Source organism: Sceloporus undulatus, chromosome 5 (assembly GCF_019175285.1).
Source record: "Sceloporus undulatus isolate JIND9_A2432 ecotype Alabama chromosome 5, SceUnd_v1.1, whole genome shotgun sequence".
NCBI classification, from domain to species: domain Eukaryota; kingdom Metazoa; phylum Chordata; class Lepidosauria; order Squamata; family Phrynosomatidae; genus Sceloporus; species Sceloporus undulatus.
The window spans coordinates 82,788,380-82,801,965 of record NC_056526.1 but is presented as its reverse complement, the minus strand read 5'-3'; the positions used below and the strand labels follow the sequence as shown (position 1 = coordinate 82,801,965).

The 13,586-nt window shown below is 39.4% G+C and overlaps 1 protein-coding gene across 1 annotated transcript in view; it reads left to right on the top strand.

The window, feature by feature from the left end:
* The window catches only part of PRKAR2B (protein kinase cAMP-dependent type II regulatory subunit beta), a 61,111-nt gene extending 52,708 nt beyond the window's left edge, over positions 1–8,403 (top strand). Inside the window, 4 exon segments of the mRNA XM_042469347.1 lie at positions 41–115; positions 2,267–2,332; positions 3,991–4,129; positions 4,811–8,403. Of these exon segments, the coding sequence (XP_042325281.1) occupies positions 41–115; positions 2,267–2,332; positions 3,991–4,129; positions 4,811–4,944 (414 nt within the window). The 3' untranslated portion in view covers positions 4,945–8,403.
* The last annotated feature ends 5,183 nt before the right edge of the window (positions 8,404–13,586 follow it).

Here is a 13,586-nt window from a genome sequence, read left to right as displayed (position 1 = left end):
GCATGTATATTATCATAATTTATCTTCTCTTTTGTTCAAGCTTTCTGAACGGCTGAAAGTGGTAGATGTGATAGGCACCAAAATATACAAAGATGGAGAACAAATCATTGCTCAGGTATGCTGTATATGTTTGGTTTAGTTAGTTACTGTGTACTTGTAAGTTAGGCGGCTGTTCTGAATTGATAAACAATGTGTAGGAAAAAGTCACTATTGATAGTGGAGCAGCTCCTAAGACAAGTGTTGGAATCACTGACAGCCTAAATACCATAAAGGCAACAGGGTCCACCTGATCTTGGAAGCTAAGCAGAGTTAGCCTTGGATGGGAGATGGTCAACATGTTCCAGGTGTTGTAAGCTATAGTTGAGAGGGGGGAAAAAACAGGCAAAACCACCTCTGAGTATCGCTTGCCTAAGAAAATGCTATGAATTCATGGAGTCGCCATAAGTCGACGGGCGACTTGGAGGCATATATAGACAAACAAGTTGTTGGAGGGATGTCCCTTTACCATGTTATGTAAAGCCATATAATGAACAACTTGAAATTTTGCTATTCTGTGGTTTTTTTTCCTGAACACAGAAAATACTGTTTATATGCTGTTCCTGCCATGTGTAAAGTAGTGCTGTTAATATGTTAAGCTTTATTTATTTTTACTTATATCCCTCTTTTCTCCCATGTGGAACCCAAAATGGCTAAAACTGTATAGTAAAACAAAATTAGCTTATACAGGACTCCTTTTCTGTTCTCTGCATTTTTGTTGAGATTTTTTTACTACTGAATCAGTTTGGCTCTTCCCTTTAGCAGCGGTACTTTCTAAGAGAAAGTAAGTCCTATCTTCAAATTCTTCCTTTACATCAGTAATGGCTGCACAGTCAGGCTTTAAGCTAGAGCCTTTTTTCTCTTCTAAGTTACAGGGTTCTGCTATAGTTTTTGTACCATCTATTTACTAGAGTGAGTTTAGGGTTTATTGTTATAGGAATGATAGTGCTGAATGTCAGGGTTGTGTGCTCACTTCTCTCTGCTTTCTTCCTGCAAATGACAGATATAAACTTGTTTTTTGTTGTTCCGCTAACTACAGTTCTTCATGGTACCTGAACTGTGGATTCTAGTATTTTTAGCGTAACAAACCATGGCCTGTTACAGACTGCCAAAATAAAGCTGCTTCGGGTCTCTTTGGAGGTATGCTGTTTAAATGATGCATGCATCCTAAGAATCCGGAAGCTGCACCAAAGCTGCACTCCAGCACTTAGGAATGGAGTGTGGCTTTGGCGCGACCTCTGGACTCGTAGGACCCATGCATCATTTAAATAGCATACCTCCAAAGAGGCTCGAAGCAGCTTTATTTTGGCAGTCTGTAACAGACCCATGATAACCAAATTGTGTCTCAACAACTATAGTTAAATCCAAGGGGAACATGTGACCCTCCAGTAGTAGATTATTATTATTATTAACCTTTATTTATAAAGCGCTGTAAATTTACACAGCGCTGTACATACAATCTTTTAGTTAGACGGTTCCCTGCCCTCAGGCCCATGAGCCATTGGATATACTGTCTAGGACTGATGGGAATTGCAGCCAGTGATGACATCTGGAGGGTTGTATGTTCCCCATTCATGGTTTAAGATTCTGTATGACCCATGCTACTGTCTCTAGCTGCTACAGGTGCTCCATGTCAAAGCTGTTGCCCTTTTAAAAGTAGTCTTTCTTTGTTCTGAACAGGATGGACAAAGTAAACTATATATTTTTTTCCCTTGGCACAGTCCTCAAAAAGAGTTAGCAAACAAATCTGTTGAGAAGGCACTGCTGCTTTTCATCCTGTGTCTGTTTAATTTTTATGGCACCTGAGAGAAAATTAATACATAGTTTATTTCCACCAATTCTCAGAGAGAACACTTTGACTAGTAACCTTCCAGATTAATTTTAGACAGCTGAAACTTTGGCAAGCTGCTACTTTCACCTCACACTTTGGATTTTGGTTACTTCCCATTTCTACTTTTTCCCAAGTTAATATTTCAAGATTGCCTGAAGGAAATAGCGGCCAGTTTACATATTATCTGCTGATAATGTTGCAAGGGAACAGTCTCCGAGAGCAATTAATTACTTCTCTTTTGATAGTAAGGATGTGGAAACTGCTCAATTTATGAAAAAGAAAGGATAATTTTCCACAAATCTAGGTTTTAAAAAAATCTGTGTGTGTCTTTTTAAAAAATTAACATATAACAATTAAATAAATATATTAATTTATGTTTCTGCTACCTTTTCTTGAAAGGGAGATATGGCTGACTGTTTCTTTATCGTTGAATCTGGAGAAGTGAAAATTACCATGAAGAGAAAGGTACAAAATGCGTTAATGCAACATGTGAAATCTTGAAGTTTTTCAGGAAAGAGGATACAGGAGAGGTTCAGTTTATTATTGGAGCTGTGTTCCTGGACAGTGTAAACTGAAACTGATGTAAAAGGTGGTAGGTACTTCCATAGACTTGGAGACCAGGGAGATGCATTCTAACGGAGCTGAAGTAGCCAGAAAGATAGTGTTTATACATAGTCCACCACCAATTTCAAAGACATTTAAAGCATAAAACATTAGAGTGTACCTTTCCTAGGATAGAGAAACACATCCCTTTCCAATGATACGACTCCAGTTGCTCCTTCCCAGCAAGGCAAATAGAAGAAACCACTTCCAGCCACACCAAAGCTCTTCCTCATATTCCTGTTATAAGCAGACAAAGGAAACCTCTTCCTACAAGGCAAGATTCCAGTGTCTTCATCCCTCTTATACCTCTACTTCTAAGCAGACAAAGGAAACCATTTCTGGCCAACAATGCCAAGACAGCAGTTCCTTTCTGCTCCTCTCCTCTCCCCCCAACCTAGGCAGGTAAAAGACACTAGTCCAGTCAGCTTTTCATTTTGCTCATAACTTTGTGCCAGGACTCCATCCAACCTTACTGTCTCACCTCACCCTTCTTACTCTCTGCCCATAGTACAGGTGTACTGGGAGACGTGTGCATCTCCTGTCTCTCTCTCCATCCATGGAGAGACATTGTAAATTTGAAATGTTGTAAATTGGGGCGACACCCAATTTAAGCCTTTAAGCTTCGGCTGATATACCAGCTGTGTCCCTTCCTGGACCCGGGTGACGTAGAAACAGTAGTACAGGTGCTGGTAACCTCTCGGCTTGACTTCTGCAATGCACTCTACATGGGGCTACCCTTGTGCTAAGTTTAGAAACTTCAACTGGTACAAAATATGCCAGCCAGATTGGTTGCGGGCACATCCAGAGCTGATCACATTACATCTGTTCTAAAATCTCTTACTTGGCTGCCTATTAGTTTCCAGGCAAGGTACAAGGTGTTGGTTATTACCTTTAAAGTCCTACATGGCCTGGGTCCAGACTACTTGCAGGAACATCTTCTTCCACATAATCCACTCCTCACACTTAGGTTCTCTGGGAAGAACCTGCTGCAACCCAAGAAGACCAGGTTGTCTGTGGTGACCCAGAGCCTTTTCATCTGTTGCTCCTAGGCTCTGGAATGACCTGACAGATGAGATCTGTCATATTACCACCCTAGAAGCCTTTAAAAAGGCCATTAAGATGGATCTCTTCTGGCAGGCCTTTCCAGATAAGCCTTTCTAGATTAGCCTCCCCCTCACTGACATTATTACCCCTGTCCCCCCCCTGAGAAGACACTTCTCTCACCCCAAACCTACCCACAATTTTTAGCTAATTTGTAATCAGAATCTTTTTAATTTACTTAGCCACTTAATTTCTTTTTATGGTTTTTATTAATGTTTTTATGATGGGGGAGGGTTGGAATATGGGGGGTTGTTCTTTTTTAATTGTAATATTTATTTTTCTGATGTTTTATTCTTATCATTGTTGTAATCCGCCTTGGGTCCCCTGGGAAAAGTTGGAATATAAATGAATTATATTATTTTTATTATTATTTATTTGCTATATACCTGGGTGTTTTATTATTTCCCCCTTCCTTCTAGGGTAAACAGGATGTAGATGAAAATGAAGCAGTTGAAATTGCCCGGTACACTAGAGGGCAATACTTCGGTGAACTTGCTCTTGTAACTAACAAACCTCGAGCTGCCTCAGCATTTGCACTTGGCACAGTCAAGTGTTTAGGTAATGGGAAGTAATTTGTGTGTGTGTGTGTGTGTGTGTGTGTGTGTTACGTTGCTTTCTTTCCTCGTGCAGAGAATAGCACCACTTTGGTGAGTAGGCTTATGTTTTCTGTACTATATATTCTCTGCTCTTTTAAAACCAAATTTAGTTTCATTTGCAACACTGAATTTCAGGTTTTTATTATTGACAATATAGTGAACTCAGATGTATTTTAACTGCTCTCAGTAAGTGGTTGAAAGTGGTATTGCATTGATGTAGGAATTTATTTACAGTGTAAATCAGGTGTGGGAATTGTGTAGCCCTTTAGATGTTGAATTGAAGCTCCCAGCACTCTTCACTTGTGGCTGTACTAGTGAGGGCACCAGTCTGTAGATCACCACTTTGAGTAGCAATGCTGTGGTCTAAAAAGTCTCCCTGTCTTTTGTGAAGGCTTTTTGAGAAAGCATAGAAATGCAGAGGAAGAGTTACTAATCCCAGTAGACTGACAGTACATTTGTGGCTGTTTTAGATTCTCACTGTTTTTTTTAACTATGCTGATTAAATATGGTCTGCCTTAACAACCTGATTGACATTATTTAGAATTTGGCAATATAAATGTTATATTTCTTTCAGTCCATAATATATATTCATTCACTGATTCTCCCTTTGTCCCCCTCTCTCTGTCTCTAAAATTTTTTTTAGTCATGGATGTACAAGCGTTTGAAAGGCTTTTGGGACCTTGTATGGAAATTATGAAAAGGAACATTGCGAACTATGAAGAACAGCTAGTTGCTCTGTTTGGAACAAATATGGACATTTCTGATCCCAGTGCATGAAGTAAAATATGAAACCACAAGATCTGTTTATGAAAAATAGCACAGTAGTGGTTAGTCCACTGAAAATGTGTCTATCTTCCTGTAGATGCTAAGCATTTTTCTGTGATTTTACAGGGGACAGGGTTTCTTTGTGGTTTTTTCCCTTCAATTTTTATTTGCCTTTTTGTACACAGTATTTCAGATGTATCAGTAAACGGAATACAGACATAGTAACGTTGGCCCTGTCTTGAAGAAGAATTACACCACCAACACCTGAGTTTTCAGGTAACAGCTTTCAGTATCATCCCGTTAAGTCTTTTATTCAAGTTCAGTGAGTGCCCTGTATCCAGTTTTGGTGTCATAACCTTTTGGGACTTCAAAAGAAGGCCATACATTCTATAATAGCAAACATTTTCTTTTTAAAACATCCTGGACTGTAACCCAAACAATGTGTGCACATTGGCATGTCTTTTAATTTCACTGTCCTGACCTACCTGTACAAGAGAATACTCCTGAATCCCCTTCTCCTTTTGTGGTAGCTTGTTTTTTTTAGGACAAGGCCTGGGCTACTTTCAAAAGGAGTATTCTGCTTTTCTTGAATATCTCTCTACACATTCCTTTGGATTGCAGAATATTTGTTGATTAAATCTTTTCCTGGTTGATTAATAATCAATGGTGTCTGAAAAATATCTGCAGGTAAATGGAATCAGTTGATGTCAGTGGAGTATTTGCCACTGACATGAAGTCAGGGTTTTGTCCACATGTCAATTAAATGTAATATATTGAAAATATTAGTGTACCCAGTGTTCACAAGTATCTAGTGCAAAGGTTTACATGATACATTTGGTTTCCTGGCTGTTCAAAACTGAATCAGCGTAACTTAGGGTGGATTTATAGAAGTTGCATCTCCAAACAATAAAACATGGCCTTGTATTCTGGATAGCTTTTATGACCTGTGTCTGATTTTAGCCTTTTTAAATTTTTATTTTTTATAATATTCAAAAGTAAGATATCAGATTTCATTTAGGTTTGTATGAAAGATGCTGTTAACACCCTACAAAATGTGGTTTGTATTTGTATGTAATATGCTTATTTTTTGTGGTTGTATTTATTGTGTATGTGTTATTTTGATTATACACACTTAAGCCTCCACTGATTAGAAGAGTGAAAAAAAGTTAACTTCAATTCAAGGAAGAATAACTTCAGATATGTTATTGTCACGTTCTGTTTGCCTATAATGTGCATAGATATAACCTTGATAGCAGTCTTGATTCTCCTGTAATCTGGGATTACTTTTCAGGATTACAGGTTGACAGACTGATCCACAAATCAGTTAAAATAAATTCTTTGGATTTGGGGTGTCCATTTTCTAGAGAGTTTTTACAGTCCTTTATTTTAAATACTGTTGATCTTTCATCTTATGTGGACTTCAGCACTCCTTCCTTTTCTGGTTTTAGTTAAATGGTACTTTTAGCCACTGCACTTAAAATCAGATCTAGGAAACCTCCACACTGCAGAAATTATCCAGTTTGATGCCACTTTAACTGCCATGGCTGAATGCAGTGGAATTCTGGGAACTGTAGTTTTGTGAGACATTTAGCCTCCTCTGTCAGAGAGTTCTGGTGCCACAATAAACTTAAAACCCAGGGGTCCATATCTTTAAGACATGGCAGTTAAATGTGTGTCACACTGGATTATTTCTGCAGTGTCGATGCAGCCATAATCTTACCATGAAATATGCCTCCTTGACCTTTCACTGCTACATTTACCTAGCACATAAATGCTCTGGTTTTCAGTGGAAGGGATATAGAGAAGAGACAAAGTTGCAGTGTAAGTTTGTACTTGAGTACATTTATTTCCGTTAATAGGAATTTTTAAAATTGAGACATTTTATATGCATTCAAGATATATTTACACAAAATTGATACACCAAATTGTGACTTGTTTCCCGTTATAATTTTTGTTGTTTATGTATTGTCCTTTTACTCTCTTTTATCTTTTAACAGCCCCTGAAGAAGATGATTAAATACCACTAGGCCAAAACATGTTTAGCTTAATTGCAAGAGTACAATCATCTTTTTCAGCACCCTGAGACTTTGTCTCTCTACATCACTTCCATTGGGTGTTACCAGTCAATGCTTTTTGGTTTTCAGTGGGCCAGAAAAGATTTTAGGAACTTGTAAAATGGTGCTGCCCTAGAGGGTGCCTAGACAGGTCTATAGGGACTCAAGGCATCCATCTATGTACCTGTCTACAGCACAGGGGCCACCAGGTCTGAATTTAATTTTTGCCACTGAAGTTGGATGTTTAACTAAGCTAGTTCAAAATAACCATGTAGAAAGAAAACACCTGTTTTGTCTGTCTGTTTGTTTTAAATAGTTCAGTCTTCCTTGGAGGAACTGTCCTGTTGACAGAGGTGTCAGGATAGTCTTTGGTCTTTTAATGACCATTCTTCCATCAGCATAAAACTCTGCCATTTCAACAGTCATGGCACAGAGTTGATCCTTGCATCTTGGACTGAAGGGGTGTGTGTGTGTGTGTGTGTGTGTGTGTGTGTGTGTGTGTGAATAAAATTATATTTATTTTATTTTTGTTTATTGCCCCACCTGAGCCCACAGGACAATGTCCAATGGGCATATACTGTAATTTCAGAATTAGTGATTGGTTGGAATTATAAATGTATTATTATTCAGCAATATTATTAGTATTATGTTATTTATATAATACACTATGATATAAAACAAAGGAGGATGTGTCAACATTTTACTTAATCTTCCTGTAAAGGCCTAAATCCAATTTCTTGATTAACTTAGAGTCATTGAATCAAAGGGATTTTCATAAGTATTGACTTACCATCCACCAGCTGATTCTGCATTTCTGTATCAGATGTGGGAATCATGTAGCCCTCCGGATGTTGTTAAGATTGCAACTCCCAGTGATCCTGGCTAGCACAGCAAATGTTAACAAATGCTTGGAGGTGCAGTTCAAAAACATCAAGAGAGCCATGTAATTCCCGCTGATAGCTTACTTTGATTGGGAGTAGCAATTGGGTTTAGGCCAAAATTTATTTGCTTTTTTATCTGAACAAGTGGATTGTGTCATGTAGTGGAGAGAAAATCAGGCAGAAGATTATGGCTTGCACCCAAAGATCTATGCCAGGAATTTCACGTACTGAAAAGAGCTTTTTTTTTTTTAAATGGAGCCGACCCACAGCAAATTTTGAATATTGAATTAAGATTCTTCAAAAACATGGTGATATAGCATGGTGAGTCAGTGGGGAAAAATCCCACACTTAAAGTAACTCTTTTCATCCTGGCCCCACTACTTTGGGATTTTATCTATGTTAAATTAGTGTTATTCAGGAAAGTAATGTTGGCCTGATACAGACAGGCCAAAATAAAGCTGCTTTGAGTCACTTTGCAAATATGCTGTTTAAATGATACATGCATCCTAAGAGTCCAGAAGCCTCACCAAAGCCACGTTGCAGTCCTAAGGGCTGCAGTGCAGCTTTGGTGCAGCTTCCAGACTCTTAGGACGCATACATCATTGAAACGCCATACCTCCAAAGTGAACTGAAGCAGCTTTATTTTGGGCTGTCTGTATAGGGCCGTTGTGATTTACACACATGACAGAGACTACCAGTCAAAGCCAAAATAAGTCACTTTGCTGTGTTCATTATTGTAAATTATCGGTACCTAGACATTAACCTTTCTGTAGAATTGTAGCACTGATTGCAGTAAATATTAGGCCTGCAGTGCTCATAGACACACTTCCAGTAAATGAAAACTAGTTGATAGAGTCATAGAATCACAGAGTTGGAAGAGACCACAAGAGCCATCCATTCTAATCCCCCTTTTGCGATGCAGGAAGACATCATCAAAGCACCCCAACAGATGGCCATTCAGCCTCTGTTTAAAAAACTCCAGAGAAGGAGACTCCACCACACTCCGAGAGAGTGGGTTCCACTTCAACATTGTTTCTGCTTGTGAAAAGGTTTTTATAAATTGTGCTGCCAGGGTCTTAACTCTTCCCACTGTGATCTTTCAGTAAATATGAAAGCAATCTGTAGTGGGAAGGAGATATATTCATACAGATCTAGTGTATCTTCTTACTATAAGACACCCCATGATCTATTTTTGAAAGACAAGATATAATTCCAATCAGTGCAAAGGTGTATGTAAGGGGAAAGTCTCAGCAGTTGGTACCTGTGAATAGGATTCTTCTGCTTTGTGTGCAACAGACAATCAGCAATGCATAGCCAGTTTTGACAGTGGTAGTCCCTTGCTAGATAGGTTCTGCACTGCATTCCAGGTGCCTCTTCCTTTTTACTTCACAGTTGAGAGTGCTTGTCTTGCATTGTGACAGATCCAACAGCGCTGGGCATTTGGATGCGCATCTATCTGCTTGGCTGCTGAATGCTTGCACTGAAGTCAAAATGTAAGTAGTTCAGCTGAGCCTGTGAAGAAGCCTAGCTCAAAGAAGATCAGTGTCACATCCTCCATCTGGAGGTATGGGTGCCAGCATAAGCAGCACAGGCAGCAGTACTTTGTGGCAGTCCTGAGCAGGAGGAGCAGGAGGACTTGCACATCTTGTTATGTCATAGAGTCAAACTTGTTCTGGTTTGCCACTGTGCATGCTTCCCATATGCCACTTGTTTCCCAGGTACAACCAGTAAAACATATCAGTCAGTATTAATTTTCAGCCAGGGAAACCTGGGTCAAATTTCTAACTCAGCCATGAAGCTATACTGTATCACAAGATGCAGCTAGGATAACTAAAACACACAAGTACCTTGAGGAAAACGTGGGGAGAAAGAGCATCTCCTGTGCCTAGGGGTATTTTAACTTTGTATGAAGAGGAAATGTCACATTAGAGAATTCTTTTGAAAAAATAATGCCTTTCATAATTTCATGCATACATGAAAAAAGGAACACTTGTTTATTTGCCTTTTAAAAATATGATGCCTGTGCATGTCAAAAAAGTGTATATTGTATGTGTCTGGTGAGTGGGATTGTGTTGCTCCCTTGGCTATGCCTATTGCACTCCCAGGTGTTGCAACCAGGTGTTGGATCTGATGTTGGCACAGAATCTTTTTTACTCTCTTTAACCCTTAAAATCAAGGGTTAAAGATCACATGGGTTGGGTTTATGTAGATTGTAGTGACATATGTTAGAATCCACTGGAATATATGAAAGGTAGCTGGGGAAAACCAGTTCTTTCAATGCACATGAATAGGATCAACCATTTATATAATGTGAATGAAGAAAGTAGAAGAGGCATAGCTGGATGCCATGGTGCATCCTTGGCATGCAGAAGTTTAGATCCTCAACACCTCAAGTTAAAGGAATCTCAGGCCGAGTTATGACATTGCTGCCTGAAATTTTTGAGAATCATTGCCAGAGGAAGATATATTGGACTATACTAGATAGGTCAACAGTCCAATTTAGTAGGCAGCTTCATATGTTCAGACATAATGGCTATTACTGTGCCGCTTCTCCTCAGAGAAATTAGCTAAAGCCTAAACTAGGACATCTTCCAACATTATCCCAATATCTTCCTGTTTCGGATTGTCTTATAGTGGCCAGGGTTTAACTGCTGTATTTACAATTAATGGGACTTAGGAGATATTTGGATATATGTCTGTATGTATTTTCATGTATTCCTTGTTTTGTTCAAAAGCTTTGTAATCTGCCCTGCAGTCTTTGGATAGAATTTTTTTTCCTAAAGCAAAAATAAGGATATAGTCAGTCCTCTTCCACCCCCTTACAAGAAATTTGTGTATCACTTCCTTTTCCTGAATGTTAATGTTCTGTCTTTTTACTGATGCCTCTTTTTTATGGTACCTATCAGTTGGTGAAGATTTACAATGTACAAAGTTAATAAATAATTTTGAATATAGAATATTGTGGGTCAATAAATTGCTTTGCAGAATCAGTTCAGTTATTTCATACATTTTGCTGCCAGCAAGCACCAAAATTTGCAGCAGATTATGAATAGGAGTTCCCATGATGTTTATTCATTTAAATACCATGTTGTGACTATTGTGTTTGCATTCATCAATAAGTGAGACGCTGGCACTCCCTCTGCTGGATCTGGTTGCTATAACTGATCCAGTTAAATAAGGATATCTTGAAACACCTTGGGAACCGAGATGCCATATGGAGTTGTACTGCTGACTTAAAGCGTGCTTAAGATTGCTATCTAAAGGTGTGGCTAAAATAAATCCTTACAGTTAAATTACCATGGAAGATAAAAATTAACATCTTTACCTGCTGAGCCACCTGACAATAAGGTTTAATATCTATACTTGTTATCTCCTAGATTACTAAGGGCCTTGACATAATTTTTGTGACGAAGCAACTTTTTTTCAGGGCAGCAAAAAAGTGGCTGTGGGGCTGAATGGGGCTCCTCCCCAAGGCTGTATTTATAGCCCTGACCCACCACCAAACTACCTATTTTTTGGGGGGGGGGGGGAGGGCTGGATTGCCTCCTTGGAGGCCTTCAGGTGTGGCAATTAACTTTTTATGGGTCGCAGGCCCCCTAACATATTTATTGTTTTAAAATACTCATTTTTTCCAAACCCGAAGTCTGTTTCCATTTGCTTCTGGCTTTTGTTTCTTTGCTTGCCATTTTTGACAGTCTGTGCAGCCATGTAGGGTCCCAAATGCAGGAAATTGGCCCCTGGACCTGTCAAAGTGCCTTTCCTGGTCTATCCGAACCTTGTGCATCTTTCACATCTGATCTTTTCTCTCCTCCCAGTCATGCTTAGAAGAGACCTTTAAGATTGATCCCAATACTGGGGCAGTGTTGAATCTTGTATAACCTTGTATAAAACACAAAGTTCTGAGCTATGCTGGTCTGCCTCTTTTGAATCAATCTAATAATGAATATATGCAGTGTTTCCTTATGTTTTCACTATTTCTTTATCAAGTTAAATACAAACACAACCATTTAATGAACAAGTGAAACAGTAAATAACAAGAAAGTATGAATGACTTCAACTTAATTTCACTGATTCCCATACATCTACAGAGATCTGCAGCTGAGATGGAAGAAACCATCCATGGAGCTATCCATGCGCGCCCAGGTACTGCACCAAGCTCTCAGCTGCAGATCTCTGTAGCTCCTTACTATTTGCCTCCTGGTTGTCTCTATGCTGCCCAGCAAACTCTGAGACCTTCCAAAGACAGGGATATTTAATCTGAAATCATGTGGCATTGAAAACGCACATAGGTGGACTCCATTCTGCTGCATATGGGATATCTGAAGGTGGTGGGTTACACCAGAGTTTATTTAGGTGTATCACCTCAAGGGCCAAGGTTGTTGTGACACTATACATACACACACACACACACACACACACACACACGCACACTTTCTTGTGTACAATTCCAAATGAATCTGTTTTAATTCCAGACTGTTAACAACAAAATGTGGAAAAGTCAAAAGGTGTACATGTGGGAATACATTTTCAAGACATTGTAGCTCATGCTCTGCATAAACAGCGTTTTAGACCTGAAATAAGGGAGGAGCAGTTCCTAGGGAGAATGTCCCAATGGTCTGGAAGGATGACAGAGAAGTTTGAATGCCATTTTAAGAAGTGCAGGTGCTTCAGTGCCAATTCCTCATTCACACAGCACCATTCTTTAGCAATCAGTTTATTATCTTTACCCTCCTTCCTTCTTTCAAATAAATATTTCAAGCATCAAATGCTGTCATAAAATTGCCTATGGGAAGTATTCCTGCAGGAGAGCAGCACACAGAAATCCCTTCCCAGAAATGTCGATTGCTTGTTAGTTGTCTTCTTGCCTTGCTTTCCACTACAATAATTTTGGGTCATATAGTTGCTGTTGATTAAAGTGAGGGTAGCTAATTATACAGGGAGTTTAGGGTGAAAGGAGACAGGATCCTGTAGCTTCTGGCGTTGAGTGCGATGACTGAGTTGTTCCTGGAAGGATGCTCACCCTATTTCCACATCAGGAGAGTCATGAAGGAGTTCCTAATTAGGGCATAACTGGAAGAGCAACATTCAAGAGAGAAAGGGCAGTAAATCTGAATTTCACAACAAGAGAAGGAGCAAACTGCTACGAACCTTGACAGAGCCCTGATACTGAGTGAGTGATTCTTTTAAGCTTTTAGCCTGGAAAAGCAAACCAGGCCATTGTATGAAGATAGGGCCACTGCCTTCCCCTGAGGCTGAGAGAGTGTTGCAAAATTACAAGGGGTGTGTATGGCTTTTCAGAATTACTCCTAACGCTTCGGACTGGAGAGGAGAGTGAGAACCAGCTTGGTGCAGTGGTTTCAGCGTTGGACTGTGACCCTGGAGACCAGGGTTCAAATCCTCACTTGGCCATGGAAACCCGCTGGTGGCTTTGGGCAAGTCACAGGCTCTCGGCCTCAGAAAAGCCAGTGATAGGGTTGCCATGAGTGAGAAATGACGGGAAGGTTGCAATTCAAGTATCAAATGTAGTGCAGTCATTGAGATTTGCTTCTATAACAGGGATGTATATATATGTGTGTGTGTGTGTGTGTGTGTGTAACCACTACACCACACTGGCAGCCCTAATCCTATATACTGTATATAGATAGTTCTAATCATTCTCTCATATATATATATATAGGATTCGGCCTATATAATGTAGCATCTATCATCTATCTGATTA